Below are 16,622 nucleotides of genomic sequence, written 5' to 3'. Positions count from 1 at the left end.
ACAAAAGAATTTCAGAAATAGACTGGAAAGATAAGTTGCTGAATTGCAACTCATTACCAAACCTAAAACCATGGAGAGACCTGGTCTGAATAGACATTGGATTCTTATCTCATTATACACAATGAAGCTATTTTTAGCCATCTCACCGCTTGCTTTTTCCTGCAAGACCAATTGCAGTCGTTAACAGTCGTCAACAGGTTTACCACACCTATCAGCCAATCACCCATTCCCACCACCCTTCTGAGTAATACCCCTCCCCACCCTCTCACTATATATAAGGGTCTGGTGACTTCTGTTTCAGTGTATCTGAAGAAGTGTGCATGCACATGAAAGCTCATACCAATGACAAACTTAGTTGGTCTCTAAGGTGCTACTGGAAGTAATTTTTTATTCTGTTTTTTTACAAACATGCAAACACTTTAAAATCTGCATGGGAACAGGACAGGATGGACTTAAACCCATCCCCATGTAGTACTGGGACAGACTGGACTTTAATGGGTCTGTCTACCTCTAGAGATCAAGTAAGCTTAGAAGGTTTGATTTTGACATACTGTATTAGAAAATTATTGTGCTAGGCTAGAGAAGTGGAATTAGGAACTATGGTAGCCCATATACTGTATGAAGCTCAAAGCCTCCATTGTTGATGAACTAGAATCAGACATATTTTTTACTGTAACATGACATAAAATGAAGGTGTAATCTGTGTAACATGATGAGATTGGCTGTCACCTGCTTTCACAGATGCTAATAGATGTTAAGAGGCATCCATAACATTGGTTGAATTCCACATGGAAGCCACTGTTCTCTGATGCAATGTCACGTGGCTTGGACCTGCAAGCTGACATTCCTGCATCGCAGGGGGGTTGGACTGGACGACCCTTGGGGAACATTCCAACTCTACAATTCTACAATTTTATTAACCTATGCAAATATGAGGGTGAGTCAGATAGCTTGGGTCATTTGCTGATTGCATGGGAAGGCCCCACATAATCTGCCCTGACCACATAGTTGCAAATTCACACACCCTGTGGAATTGTATTGCAGAAAGATGACTTCCACATGGGTGCATGTGAAAAGCACAAGTAGCAGGAATTCCACCAGCCATATCAACTTTGATGCCTGTTGCTGCTTTTGGAAAATGGCAGCAATCTTTACCTAATCAGAAAGGAGGGGAAATATGTAAACTTTACATGATCAGCGGGGGGGGGGGGATGACATTCTGTTACTTCCAGCAGTCTATAAATTCCAATAACAATATTCCATGTACTTCAGCAGTTATCACCGGTACACTGATTATAGCTGCACTGTGATGTTGGGATTTTTCAAAGATGTTAAGACTTGATGGGTCCCCACAAACATAAGAATCCTGCTGGATGAGGCCAAAGACTCATGTAGCCTAGCATCCTGTTCTCACAGTGGCCAGTTAGATGCCCACAAGCAGTACATGAGAGCAGAACAGCACTCGCCCCATTTGTATTCCACAGCATCTAGTAGACATACTACCTGATTCTAGAAGTAGTACACAGCCATTGTGGCTAGAAGCCATGGAGACTTATCCTCCATTAATTTGTGCAAACCCCTTTTAAAGCCATGCAAGTCAGTGGTCATTAGATTGTCTAGCAGCAAATTCTGTATGTGTGCTGTGAAGAGGTGATCAATTTTGTGTGTTTCTTGTACTACTTTACTCGATCATTTTCTTTAAGGCATTTTTTTTTTGCCCCATGGGAAAGCAATCAAGTCCATTCCCTCATCTCCTTTCTTCTGAGCTAAACATTTCTAGATGAAACTTATTTCCTTGACCCTTTACTGTTGGGTTTTTCCATAGTAGTTTTAGCAACCCTCAAGAATCCTCTTTATTATTACCCTGTTGATCTTGTTAGCCTTCTCAGTGGCTTTTGATACCTTGGATCAGATGGGAAGAAGAGCTAGCTTTTTGGAGCTGGCTTTTCAGTATTTTTCCTTTTTTTTGTTTTCCTACCCTCAAAGAGTTGTCATTTGTAATGCTCGTTGGCATGGGGTGTTCCAGAAGACTCTGTGTTCTCATTAATGCCACTTAATGTCTAGATCATCTATGAAGGCACTGGGACAGCCCTGGAATTCTGTATCACTAGCTAAACTGACAGGACTGACAGGCTGAAGTAACCAGTGCCTGGAGGTTGTGAATGAGTGGACTAGAGGGGAAAACCCAAAGGGATCTGGACAAGATGCTGCTGGTGGGGTAAACCTAAGGCTGTGGAAGTGATTAGTGTGCCCATGATAGATGTGGTGGAAATATCCATATCTGAATAAATTTGTAATCTAAGTATAGTTCTGGATCTGACTCCTAGAAAAGGAAGTATTGGTGGTAACCAATGGTGACTGTTACATGGACACCACTTTTTGCAGGACTCCCCTTCACTTATGCGTGCTTTTATAACTTCTTGGCTACTACAATGTGGCCTGTGGTGTTTCCATTCAAGATCACTGAGAACTGCAGGAATATGTTCTTGCTCGATGAACTCTGGGAGGCATTAGCATATTCAGTTAGTCTTGGGGCCTCTGCACTGCCATTCTGTTAGCTTCCAGGCCCAGTTCAAGGGACTTACCTTTAAAGCCCCTCAGGGCCTGAGACTTGACATGTGTTTGGAACAATCTCTCCCTCCATCAATCCAATAAACAGCCTTGGTCCAGTATACCTGAAGGAGCATCTCTACCCCCATTGCTCAGTCTGGACACAGAAATCCTTCTCTGAAGGTCTTCTGGCGGCTCCCCCACTGTGAGAAGTGAAGTTACAGGGAACCAGGCAGAATTACACAATTTAGTAATTCTGCGCATGCGTGTGCGCCGAAACCTGGAAGCAACCCGCTTTGGTACTTCTGGGTTTGGCGCGGAGCGCAACCCGAAAACACGCAACCTGAAGCAGCTGTAACCCGAGGTATGACTGTATTCACCAGAGATTTATAGAAATTACATTGTGATCTGGTAGGCTCCCAGCTCAAGGGCCAATGGAAGCATGGATTTTTCTGACATGGGTAATCCTCTCATGGGGATACATTAAAATGTTACCTAACTCTCTAACTGGGACGCGGGTAGCGCAGTGGTCTAAACCACTGAGCCTAGGGCTTGCCAATCAGAAGGTCAGCGGTTCAAATCCCCGTGACGGGGTGAGCTCCCGTTGCTCGGTCCCAGCTCCTGCCAACCTAGCAGTTTGAAAGCACGTCAAAGTACAAGTAGATAAATAGGTACCACTCCAGCGGGAAGGTAAATGGCGTTTCCGTGCCCTGCTCTGGTTTCGCCAGAAGTTGCTTAAGTCTTAAGTCATGCTGGCCACATGACCTGGAAGCTGTACCTCGGCCAGTAAAGTGAGATGAGCGCCGCAACCCCAGAGTCGCCCTTTACCTTTTTAACTCTGTAACTAATAAAGACTGGTGTAAGTTTCCTCTTATTCTTAACATGCAGCTTGATCAGCCCTCCGTATTCTGCCGCTAAAGCCCTGTATGGTATAGGGTTACGCATGCTAAAGGACACCCAAGATTGTGAACATTGTTTCTACCCACGTGGTCAGCAAATGACCTTCATGCTGGCACTCCTGTTGAGAAACTAAAGGAGGAGAAGGCTCAAACGGAAGAGGGGATAAAAAGTGGGGAGTGCATTTCAAGGCAGTACAAAAACGTGTAAGATTTAACTGGCCTTGACAGTGTGCTGCTTATTCAGAGCCGTTTACAAAGCACACTGGTGTTTTGGTAACCAAGAGAACACAAGCACTGGCCCAATAAAGTATTTTTATGTGCTCTTGACATTCTCTCCCCCCCCCCCGAGTTTTTCTTCCCTTGGCACTTATTTTGAGGGAAGAACTAGCACGGATTAGATGTCAAAAAACAGGGCTCCCTGAGTTCTGAGCTCTCCCTGTATCCCTGGTAGAATGGTTAAGGCTACAGAATGTCAAATGCCTGGGACTTGTGCATTCTCCATGGCTGAACAGAAGTGGCTTGGCAGTTACTTCCTCTTCCTTTCTCCACTGCTCAGTCCCTCTGCCAACAGCACCCCTTACCCCATTTCATTTTACAGCTTTCGACTTTTTACCCTCCGGCACTTTCCTGCTGAAGCACTTTTCTCACGCTACATCACTGCCAAAGCATTACAAATTCCATGACAACATTATGGAATTACTTCATGAGCAGAAGTTAATGCAAGTTGAGAAAGTTTGCCAGAGCTTCCCCCCCCCCTTTCCCTCTCTTCAATATGCCTACTGCATTCCGGTCACGTAACTAGGTTTCTTCATGGTACGTTTTGTATCTAGAATTCACGAGCACGCTGGTCTTAGTTAAGTACAAAGATGGTTTTGTGAAGAGAAGGCAGGAAATGTGTGGGGTAGATCCAGCAAATGAAGCTTTGGTTCCGATGGCAAGGCCTGAAAAGTGTCAGGCTTCATTCCAAAGCAGCAGAGAAGACTCATTTTTCACAGGTGGTCATTCATAACTATGTAGGTGAGGGGTAGGTTAAAACAGAACCAAGGTAAGAGAATGACAGCTACACCTACCTCACCCTCCTTATTGGAGAATGCCAAACCCCTCCTCTCAGTCATTTTGGTTAAAGGGAGCAACTCAACTGAGTATATCTTAAACCTGCAAAGTGCTTAAGACAAAGGGAGAGCTGCTCTTTCCTTTCAGGAATTGGGGAAAGGGGATAAATTCCAGTTCAACTGCTCTAAACACCCTAGGTCAGAGGAGAATGAATGAATACCCTTGGGCAGAACAGTGCCGAAAAGAACATCTGGTCTGGGTGCTGAATGAAGCCAGTCTTTGTTCTTCACATGAGATGATGAACAGCCAAACTCTGGAATGCTATTTCCACCACCACCCCCTTTGGGAGCTGCTTCTTATAGAAGCATCTGGAAGCCTCCCTGAAGTGAACAGGTCCATGGGGTAAGGGGGGGCGGCTTTGAAGAGACTTCTCCATCCAGTGAAGTCCTCCAAAATCTACTTGCTTCTCAGTGAATCTTCATTCTCTGCCAGGTTTTCTTTCACCGGCCAGTAAGCAATTGGGTATTGAGCTCTGGAGCAGGTGCAAATAACACCTCTGCAGTCTGGATGTTTTCACACGGCATTTTATTGTGGGGGAGGAACTATTATGCCTGCCTGGTTACAGAAGTGTTGGGAAGGATAGGCAGGCAGGAAGGCAGGGTCAACAACCCATGTTAGGAGGGCACACTTAACTAATGGTCCTGCTGTTAGTCACCCAATCATGGGCACCCTGAATCTCTCAGTTCCTGCCTCCCCTCTCCCCCAATGGGATCAATATGCCTGTCATTTTAAGCCTCACAGGCTCTGGAATGTAATCCCAGGCCCTTCAGGTGCTCCATCCTGCAACTGCTTTCAGAAGCTGCAGGAAACCCATGAGCTATTAAACAAGTGTGGTAGGCTGATGGACCCTCTAGATGCTGTTGGACTGCAACTCCCATCATTCCGGATCATTGGCCATGTCTGGTTGGGGCTGACAGAAGTCGTAGTCCAACCGCTTCTGGAGGGCCAGTTTTCCACTAGCGTGCTAAACAGACAAGAGATGCTCTTCTACCATGCCCGTCAAAACTGCTTTTGCTTCTTTTTCCTTTATGCTGGTTATAGGCATTTTTAAGGATGCTGGTACTATATTGGTAACGTCACTTATTTGGGGATGCTAGGACTATGCACAAAGCATTACTACTTCACCATAATTCAGAGTGGTGGCAAGGTTGTGGCTTGTTATTGCAGAAACACTCAGGAATGCTGGCACTATGGTTTCTTAGTAGTGTAGGGTCTTCAGGGGCATTGGAAGGGGCTTCCGTCGGAAGGCTGATATTTTTAAGGTAAGTCAGGAGTCCTGGTGCTGTTTTTCACTGGAGATTCTCATATGCTAATGGGTTACTGGTAGGTGCTTGGAAGCGCTGTCACAGCGATATCCTACTGTAGGGTCTCTCTTGGGACACTGCAGGGAGATTGTTACAGCAGTTTCTCTTGCAAGCATTGAAAACTTGGTTGGCAGCTTCTCCCAGCACTAAGCATGCATGTCAGAGATTGCCACTGCATCACTGTTTGCCCTCTTGTTATTTCTATGGTCATTTTATGAGCACAGAATTGTGCATGCTCATTAGCTCCTAAAAGGATCACGCGGCGCTAGGATGTTACTGTGGGGGTTTGCAAGTGCTGAGTCAGTGGAACTAGCTTGTTAATGTCTTACATTCTACTGCACTGTAAACATCTGTTATTGCAGGCTTGCATATGGTCCTTTTGTTACAGTAGCTTGGCAGAGGAGTTTGCGGGACTTTCCCGTAATTAATGGCGTTTGCATACGGGGGTTCAATATGGGGGAGGGGCGGGAGAATGCTCAGATTTGCACTATTTTGCTCTTGCAGGATCACTGAAGTATTGTTGCTGGTGGGGAGTGTACTTTTTTTTTTTTTACCCCAGCCCTCTTTCCACTGATTTTGGAAGCATGAAGTAGGGGATGCCTGGCCATGAGCCCACAACTTTTCCCCCAGCGGAAGAAAGGGAAAGTGAAGAGGCAAGATCTTGCCTCTGTGTATGATGGTGGGGGAGGAACAATGTAGGACCCAAGGTTGTAGTCGGGGAATTAATCAGAGCTGCAAATAAAGGAAGAGGAGATGACTTCAAGAAGGGTGGGACTCTGCATTGAATAGGGACCCCCTGCAAAAGGAGGATGTGAGCCCATTCAAGGGTGTGAATCGTGTGTGTGTGGCACTTACCAGAGATGGCACCAGATGATGCCACACTCCTTCCTGAGGGAGACAGCAGCCACTTGAGAAAGACTGTAGGAAACAGGGTGTATGTGTAATAATGCAAACCCCAGTGGTGAGTTGGGAGCAAGGGAAGGCTAATTTAGGAGCGGGGGCAGGCAAGGCTCCCTCTCTGGAGAAGGCCCAGGCTCAGCTCCAGACGGAGGGAGCCATATCTCCAAGGCTATTTGAAATGTGAGAGGAAGTGGGCCACGGGGTAGTTTGGGGAGTCGATGCCCAGCACCTGGCAGATGCCTAGCAGCTTGAGGCAGGCCTCGCGGCGGCTAGAGCTAGCACAAGCCACGTTGCAGTAGGGCTCCTCATACTCGCTGGACACGAGCTCGTCATCGAGCAGGTTGAGGCGGATGACGCCACGCTCATGCAGGGCCTGGAGCGTCTCCAGGCTGGCTGTGGACTTGAGGGCCTGCAGGTGCTGCGACACCAAGCACATCACTCCCACCAGGTGCGTGCGGGGGCGAGAGCGAGCAGGCAGGAGCGGGACCACCCCGCAGGAAACCATGACGGAGGCCAGCATGATGTCTACGCCGTAGATCTCCTGAATCCAATCGCGGAGGTAGAAGCCGCCCATGCGGGGGTTGATCTCGATGAGCTTGGGGCCGGACGCGGTCAGCTTGAGCTCCACGTTGAACACGCCGTCGGTGAGGCCGCAGCCTAAGCAGCACTGGTAGGCAGCGCGGATGAGCTGCGCCTCACGGTCAGGGGGCAGGCAGGTGGGCATGCAGGCCGCCGTTTCGGTGAAGTTGGGCACCCGGGTGGGCCCATTGTCAGAGACAAAAGCCCCCAGCATCCGCCCTTCGTACATCACCAGATCCACGTCGTGCTCGGTGCCGGAGACATACTCCATCAATAGCATGGCGTTGCCCCAGCCCAGCCCGATGCCTGGGTGGTCTGAGTCATCCTGCAGGTCCCTGGAGATCTTGTCAAAGTGCAGGTGGCACTGCTGTGCATCCTCTACCAGCTTGACCCCCACAGCCCCAGCCCCGTACTCTAGCTTCATGACCCCAGGGAAGCTGATGTGGCTTGCAGCCCGCTCCACATCCGTGTGGCTCTCTAGGTGGCAGCAGGGCACGGCATAGAGCGCTGCCGAGGGCCAGCGAGACCCCTCTTTGCGTCGGCGCAGCAAGTGCAGGTGAGTGCGGCTCTTCTGCTTGGCGACGCGCATGGCTGTCGGGGAGCTGCAGCGCAGGCCCAGCCCTTCGCACACAAGTGCCGTCAGGACCATGCAGTCGTCCCAGTAGGAGAGGCAGCCGTCCAGATGCAAGCCCCGCTCCTGCACAAGCCCCAGCAGCCTCTGGGCATGCTCTTCATCCCTCTTGTGGTCAGTGGTGTCATAGTGGATGAAGGTCTGCACCAGCTGGGAGGCAAAGTGGTTGGGGTCGGACTCCACCAGGTGGATCTGGGGATGGGAAAGATCAGAAAGAGAGCGAGAAAGAAAGAGGGGGGTGGGGTGGAGATGGAGAGAGAGAGAAAGAGAGAGTGGGGTAGGAGAGAGGTAGGAGTGGGAGCAGGGACGGGGAAGAAGGAAGGGCAGACACAGAAGGGCAGAGATGCAGAGAAGATGGGAGAAAAATCAGAGATGCATCACTACTGATAGTACCAGAGAAGGACAGCTCCTTGGGACCAGGCACGGCACAACAGCCCCCTGGGAAGCAGGCTCCAATTTATGGGCTGCAACTCCCCATCTTGCAGGCATCCCATTTGTGCTCTCAGTGGGACAGCTTCCATTAGGTTTGGTGGCAGGGGAGGGAGACAGGATCTGATCATTCTCTACATGCCTGCTTCAGCAACAAGAGAATTTAGAATGAGGAAACATTGTCCTCTAGGTGTAGGAGGAGGTGGTGCTGGGGAAGGACCCTGGCTGGCAAGAGGGCGGAAACAAAAAGCTGAGCCAGGTGGTTGCAAAAGGGAGTCACTCTTCCGCTCTGCATCTCCACTGTGCCTCCTTAAACTGGATTCAGTTTGCATCAGGGAGGTGCCTCCATTCAGCAATCTGGGCTTTGTGAGCCATAAGCATATCCATTGTATGCCTTTAAGTCTTACGTTACACCGCTTAATATAAATAGCTTCAGTAAATAACTAAACAAACAAACAAATAAGCCAAGTGGATGGGTAAGGCAGCCTTAACGGTTTCACTGCTGATTATTTTAGCAGGGACATATAGCAACTCCAGAGACACGGGGACATCCAAGCAGGCTCCCACCAGCACCACCACTTTAAAGTAACTCCAGAGCATAGCCATTTTCCAGGAGAATAAAGCATACAGACTGTCCCATTGTGAACACCGTAGCTGTTGACATAGACTTTGGTCAAAGTGTTTTGTTCAGGGTCTGAACTGCAAAATGGCAGCAAGACTCCAACAGGGGCAAATTCAGCCCTCAGAGGAATAAACTGGCATCAAGGCACTTGTGATTTTGAAAGAAAAATGGGTCTAGTCGCTGCTGGCTGAACCGCCAGCTGTCTCCTCCTACCAATTTAGTTTTCATTTCATTACAATATCACCACCACCACCACCCCACATACTTTCCCCATATCTATTCTGCTTGTCAGTCTCCTGCCTATTCAGAGGGGCCCCCTTTGTGGCTCCAAACTGGTGGGGCCAAGGTAATCTAGAGGTCCTGGAAACAGGATAACCCAGGACAGTTCATTCTTGAAACTGCACTGTACACCCATGTCCTCCAAAGGAGACAATAACCAGCACAGTTATGTCCCAGCAGCAAGAACGGAACAGGGTTTCTTTCCTGAGTTTGGAGAAGCCACAAAACTACAATGTTTAGGAAGGTAAGAATGAAAGTCACTTGGAGACCTTTAGTTAACAAGTGACTAATAAGTCTAATAAATAATGATACAAGGGATGGGAGAGGCAAAGCAGGGGTATTTTACTGAAAAAGCTCTTTTTATGTATCCCTGTTGCCTCGGCTGTAAGGCTCCCATCCCATTTCCTTTAGCCTGTACCTTTAAACAGCTGCACACTGTGGTGGAAATGCAGTGACAGAAGAAGCTTCAGCCTCTGAAGCCTCCTGGCTGCTATAGAAGGCCAGGAACAAGGAAGCAAGTGCTGCTTGGCAGTGAGCAGGTCACATCCCACAATTCTGGAGCCAGACTGGGATCTTGGGGATCCAGAACCTGCACAGCAGTCGTGCCTCATGTTTGCTTCCTACCATTTTTAAATGGAGGCAAGAGGTGGTTAAGAAAGAAGCAGACCTGGCTACGCCTGAAATCCTCAAGAACTCACTTTCATCCCCAGTGACTCGTCCAACTTAAAACTTGGTTCCAGACTGGGCTGTCCGATGCCCTGCTTGAAGTAATCCTGATAAGATGGCCAGCCTCAAGAATAGCATGGCTGGGGAGCAGCAATGCAGCAAGCAGGCCAGCTCCACTGGTGTAAGTGCATAGCACAATGGTGAGCCCTTTTGATTGGCAGGGGGACTGTGCCTTTCTCCCCTCTCTGTGCTTAGATGGCACCCATAAAGTTTATATTATATGGGCGGGGGCTTTAAAGGGGGTGCTGCTCTAGTTAGTCCATCCTGCAGCCTGTGGGGGGCTGCATGGCTCCGGTTTCCGCATCTTACTTTTAGCCCGTAGTCCCTGGCTGCCTCCCAGACGAACTTTTTGCTGACTCCGCCGGCCCCAATGACCAACACGTGTTTGCCCTCCATCAGGTGGCACTGCGTACGACGCATCATCGTCTCCACCAGGGGGCGTGCTGCCTCGCCCGCTGGAGCCCCCACCACCCGGCCCATGGACTCAAAGACGGAGCAGGTCTCTAGGCACAGCTGTGAGTTCATCTCCAGGGCCACCAGCTGCAGCACCTGGTCCTCTGAGCTTAGGAGAAAATCCACACCTGGAGAAAGGAGAAGCAAAGGAGGCCTTGTCAATCAAGAACATGTGGCTGAAGATCACTGAACTTCTGGTCAGCTCAACCATTAGCTGAATCCCAAGGGTGAGATGATGGAACAAATAACCCCACTGAAGTAAGAGCTCCTTCATTATACATATGAACAGCCCTGGTAGGAACTACTGAAAAGGTCCATCACATCCCATTTCACATGGATTCCCAACCACACGCCTCCCCCCAGGAAACCATCAAGGCCGCAGTACTCTTCTGTCACCCACTAGGATCTGATACTGAGCATCCCATCCTGCTTTCTGAACATGGTGCTTTTTACAGGGCCAACATGACAGAATTATCCTCCAAACATTTGTTTTATTTTTAATTCCTTCTCTAATAATTCCTAATGTGGAATTTGCACTTTTCACTACTGCTGCACACACTGAGAAGTCGTGCCGCTGCTGCTGTACCTCTTGCCCTGCCTGCCCCATCAGTTCCCTTGCCTGCTGTCAGGCCAAATTTGCAGCTGCTGCTAGCTCTCTTGCCTTAGAGGTTGGCAGCTGGCGGCAACCCTCTTCCCAGGAGCAGCCAGACCAGCCCCTCATTCCGTAAAGGCTGGAGGATTAGACATTGGGCCAATAGGGAACATCTCTCATCGAAATGAACTATTGGGCCAAATGTGTCATGAAGACAGAAAAGGAATGAAAGAGAAGAAACCTCAAAGGTGCACTAAGAACAATGGATTAATCCAAGTATGGGGAACCTGTGGTCCTCCAGATGTTGTTGGACTCCAACTCCCATCAGTCCTGGCCAGAATGGTCAAGGGGTGAGAAATCAATAAATAAAATAAGCAAGGGGAGAAGAGTGTGCCTGCAGCTTTTGTACATCTGCAGACCATTGCCATCAGGCAGTGAGTGAGGGTGAATTTTTTTTTTTTTTGCACAGTACACATCATACAGTAGGAAATAAATCTAAATGAGAATTAATGGTTTCTGATAAGCTGGTCAATGAGATCAAAATGTAACTAACGGGCGGCAACTGGGTTTGTCATTTTTTCTGTTTTGTTTTAGGAAGAATGATTGCCATAGGAACCTGTTGCTCAAGAATTTTATTGAGGCAGAGTTCACAGAAGGCATTACAGCAGAAGTTTCCACAATAGCAACTCAGGCTCCACCACTGAGCTGCAGAAACTTAAGGGATTGGTTCTTGCACTACCAGAAACATACAATGAAGATAATGGGGAATCATTACTTAAGACAGTTTCATGTCCACATCAGAGGCCGGAACAAAAAGGTGTATGCAACTCTGGGGTTGTGGGATTTCAGGGTCCCAACCTGCCACTGGTTCAAAAGGAGGAATTTAGCACCACACTTTGCCAATCATTCTGCCAGTGCAAGGATTTCTGAACACAAGGGCTTGAGTTTTGCTTGCTGGTGCATAGCTAAGTGCAGCTGCTTCGCACTGCTGCCCCACAGCTAATGGAAACTGGGCTTGAGGAACGCTGATAGCCTCATGCTATTCTGGGCATCGAAAGTGCAGGGTCCCACAGTGTCTTAGAAGCAGCCTCCATAATGACTTCACAGGGTAACTTACCAATGATGTCGGTTTGTGCTTGGCGACCACCTCGTTGCTCAACTGACAGGCCAGCTTCCATGTCCATGAAAGCCTTCATGGCTGCTTCAGCCTTCTGCTTTATCTGGGCATGAATGGCTGCAATCTGGGCCTCATCCTTTAGTCCCCACTGACGCAGGCTGCTCTCCAAAGTCTGGGGCACTGTGGCCTGGTGCTTCAGGGGCTTATCTGCCCGGCCCACACCACACACTACCTGAAAGAGAACCAAAAAAATGCATACAGTCTCTCTGGGCTGCTATCATTCAAGCATCCGTTCCTCCAGTTAGTCTTAACATCTCCATACCAACAGTCCAAATTGGAACTGCTCCACTTTCTTCTGTTCATACAGTGGGTTATGGTTGTGTGCATGCAAGGTGTCTGTGGGATTTTGTGCCGTGATCTATGATTTCTGGGGTCTTTCCAAGTAAAGGTTAGAGATGGCGGGTGTGACAGCTGATAAAATAAACTAGCCTGGTTCCAAACAAGAAATTATTTTGCAGTCAAAAGATCACCCAAATCTACAAATACCTATGTTTGTGTGTCTTCCCCACAAAACAGTTTAAAACTGGGCAGAGCCACTTATTTCCTTGCCCTCAACCAACAATTAGTTCCCCTGAAAGCAGGTAAGAAGAATGGACTACGGGGCTACAATTTTTCTGCCAGTGAGGATTCCTTGGGCTTTCTTCCCCCAAACTTTAGTGGAGCTCTGGGCTTTGGTTACCTTGCTCAGTAGAGGCTGGTCTTTTCGGGATCTGCAGACAACAGCACATATTCGGACTGCTAGATTGGGCTGTGGAGATGAATTGCCTGGAATCGGAGAGGGAGGAGAGGGAGGAAGAGGGAGATAGAATATATCTGAGAGGCAAATTGATAGGAGTGGGGCATGTGGAGGGGAGTGAAAAGAAGGGGTGCCTCCAGACTCATCATTTTGCAGGAGGGATTCAAGTGGATGCTGGAACTTGCATGTTTACAAGGTACCAAAGGGCTCTATTGGCTTAGCACAACAAATGCCCTTTTTAAAGAAATACTTTCTGTGGTTTGGAAAGTGACAGCAAAATGCGGTGAAGTGTGGGATAAACAAATGACCAGTGGAAAGACATGTAAATACCCCAAAAGCCAATCGGGGATGAATGCAGGACAAATTGCCCTTGATGTATAACCACCCCATAAACAACTCAGAACACTTGTCAATAAAGACCAGATGTAATCAAACCTCTGCATAAGCTTTGTGCAAGCAAAATTGGGATGAATGTTCAGTAAACAGGTCATCAGAAGAGGCCCAAAGTGTGGAGTACAATCAACAATGCAACATGATCCTGGAGGATTATCAGATTCCAACATGGTAGCCTTCCCAACCTACCCATGCCATCTTTTGCCCACTTTGACCCCTTCAGAAAATAGTTGGTGCAAGGCAACTCTTTCAAATGCTCTTGAGTGGGCAAGAGATGACATGAAGCACAGTCAATGGGAGAGACTCATGGAGTAAACTATCATAATCGTGGGCGCTGATTTGGAGGACAGTTCATTATGTGGACCGACCTCAGTGAGAAGGGATGAAAATATATCCCTTACATGGAGAGCCGTTCGTGTCAGGAGGGCCAGGCCGGACCACATGAGCAGTGGGAATGAAGGCCTCCACCAAAATGCTCTCTTCTTCTTCCAGGGTCTCCAGCAGCGTGAGGACAGCTTGAAGGACGCATCCCTGTTCTGACTTAGCATGGAATGACACAGCTTGGGCTCCGTTCCAGCGCCAGCCTGATGGTTTTACGACCACCTATAGGAAGCACAATAGAGACAACACTTAGGCTCAGAGGATTATCTTGGCTCAAACTCCAGGATTGAGGAACCTGAGGGCCTCCATGTGTTGCTTTACTGCAAGTTGCACCTACCCTGGCCACTGGTCATGCTAGTTGGGGCTGATGGGAGGGCCATCAGTTGGCCACCCCTGCCCCATAGTTTGCCTATCCAGCTGTCCTGGATACAGGAAGTGCACTGCTCTTGCCGTATAGTAACGCACCTTTCCAAGCCTCCCTTTTGTAGCTTTCCATCTCAGGTTCAGGGCTCCTCACCTGGCCGTAGGACTCCATGGCGCCACTCTGCAGGAAGGCTGCTATTTCCTCCTGCAGCAGATTGTCCTGCCCCTCGCGGCCACTCAGCTCCACCATTCGTACGCGCTGCTCCTCTGTCACACTTCGCAGAGGCACCGGGCGCTTGAAGGTGAAGGCCAGGGTGGGGGGCACGGCCACACATGCCTGCTGGTCCATCAGCTGGCGGGTCAGGAGCTTGTCCTCCAGCAGGCGAGCTAGCTCTCCTGAGCCCCCCGTGGGGCAGTCGAGGTCTCGGGCCAGTTCTGCTGCCGACTGGCCCTGCACCTTGCAGGGCCCAAAGCAGCCAGTGAAGTAGGTGACACGGCGCGGGGGTGCAAACTCTTCCAGGGTTGTGCGGCCGCCGAGTTCAAAGGTCACGGCCTTGAAGACCAGCAAGGACGACTCTCCCGGGTGGGATTCCGATGGTGCCTTTGAGAGCCAGGTTGGCGACAGGCAGAGCAGCATGTTACCTGGGGAGGAGAAGGCAGAGAGCAAACCCAGCCCATGAGCGTGTGCAAGATAAAGACTCACACAGCAGAGAAACGTGCCCTGAGCTGGACCAGGGTGGCAAAAATGTCTCCCCTGCTCAAGGTTCTGGGCGGGGTTGCCAAAATGCGGCAGCCTGCGCGACGGTCGCGTCAGAGTAATCAGCAGCAGCTGGGAGACTTGGTGCCTTACGTGCTCTCGGTGCCGTCAACACCCTGATTATCTGCCCCGACAACTGCCTTTGAGCCAACTAAGCAGGAGTATATCTTATTCTGGCTCTCTGGAAAGTGTTAGTGTGTCATGCTTTCCCACAAGTCACCAATGAATGGAGAGAGATTGAACAGGGGAAAGGAAATGGAATCATCCGTTGTGACATCATTAGCACTTCTTCTACATTTCCTCCCCATCAGTAGCCAGTGGCACTAATGCTTCATTTATATCACATTAGCAAACGGGTCTGTTCATAATGTCAGTGCTTTTAGGGCTTACCCAGATGACAAGTCAAATTTTACCCTCTAGAATAGGCATGGGGGAACCAGTGGCTCTCCAGATGTTGCTGAACTACAACGCCCATCACCTCTGTTAGCAATGCAGGCTGGGAGAGATGGGATTTGAAGTCCCAGCAACCCTCTGGAGGGCCACAGAGGTTGTCTAGCCCTGCTCTAGAACCATAGACTTGGCAGGGAACTTGGAGGACTTCTAGTGCACCCCACTGCAGAGCCTGCAGTGCTTCCTTGCAATTTCCACCCTTTGGAGCAACAGAGAACAAGTCTACTCCATCTTCTGTGTGACAGCCCTCTAGGTATTTGAAAACTGCTATCATGTCTCCCCTTAATCTTCTCTAGATGAAATACACCCAGGCTTCTCAACCAGCCTTCACCATTCTGGTCACCCACTTTGGAACACAACCTGATTTTAATCTTTAAAATATTTAATGCATTTTAATATTTGAGGGGTTGCCCCCCCCAGTCGAAAACTAGTCAGTAATGCGGTATTCAATCCAAAGTTGAGGAGGGGAGCATGCCCAAAAGATAGAAGATATACTTAGATAAGACAAAACTTTCAACTATAAATGCATTACTTTACAAAGTTGAAGGCTATTGCCTCTGTGTGGATACATATATATACGCTTCTCTGTTTTGGTTTCTCATTTTATGCTTTGGCTATCTGAAACTAAATCCACACCCTTTTGTTTACTTCCAATTCAACGCCAACAGATGGAAGGGTGAGGCATTTCCTTTGACCCACAGAAATGATATTCATCATGCAAAGTAAAAGTAAAGAGAAACTCTTCACCATCACTCTCTCCCTTACTGAGATAATAGGTGTGTGTTAGCCCATAGCACTGGGGGCCGGGAGAAGCACTTCTTATCTTCTAAGGCTGCCATACCTGGAACTGAGCTGTCAGATTATCAGTTTTGTTTCATTAAGACAGAGCTTCAAAATCCTCCAGTTTTGTAACCAAATTCTCGTACTCTGGCAGCGGGGAGGCAAAGGGAAAAAAGCTTTCCTCACACAGCAGCACTATAAGCCACTTCACCTCCAGTGAAGTGCCTTGCAGTAATGCAGCTGCTCCATCCATCAGAAATGTCTTACCTCTGGCAGCAGTGACCTGAGGCATATCCACTGTCCCTCATACCTAATCTAATTTAAAGGGATGCAGAGTTCTTAACTCTCTTAGGCCGCATTCACACCATACATTTGAAGCATTTTGATGCCACATTAATCAGAAATGGCTTCCCCGAAAGAATTCTGGTAGCTGTAGTTTGTTAAGGGTTCTGAGAGGAGAACCTGTTCCCTTCCCAGAGCTACAATGCCAGAGTTCCATGTTAAGAGG

At 48.7% G+C, this 16,622-nt stretch overlaps 1 protein-coding gene across 1 annotated transcript in view; it reads right to left on the bottom strand.

Annotated features, from left to right (window-relative positions):
* Positions 1-1,515: 1,515 nt before the first annotated feature.
* Positions 1,516-16,622, bottom strand: part of CARNS1 (carnosine synthase 1) — a 35,132-nt gene continuing 20,025 nt past the window's right edge. The window contains exons 5-10 of the mRNA XM_035125761.2: positions 14,282-14,769; positions 13,785-13,986; positions 12,934-13,019; positions 12,195-12,426; positions 10,342-10,613; positions 1,516-8,168 (exon numbers count right to left, since the gene is read on the bottom strand). Coding sequence (XP_034981652.2) covers positions 6,936-8,168; positions 10,342-10,613; positions 12,195-12,426; positions 12,934-13,019; positions 13,785-13,986; positions 14,282-14,769 — 2,513 coding nt within the window. The 3' untranslated portion in view covers positions 1,516-6,935. The remainder of the gene's footprint in view (positions 8,169-10,341; positions 10,614-12,194; positions 12,427-12,933; positions 13,020-13,784; positions 13,987-14,281; positions 14,770-16,622) is intronic.

This window comes from Zootoca vivipara, chromosome 1, assembly GCF_963506605.1.
Source record: "Zootoca vivipara chromosome 1, rZooViv1.1, whole genome shotgun sequence".
Taxonomy (NCBI): domain Eukaryota; kingdom Metazoa; phylum Chordata; class Lepidosauria; order Squamata; family Lacertidae; genus Zootoca; species Zootoca vivipara.
This window is presented reverse-complemented; position numbering and strand designations above follow the sequence as displayed.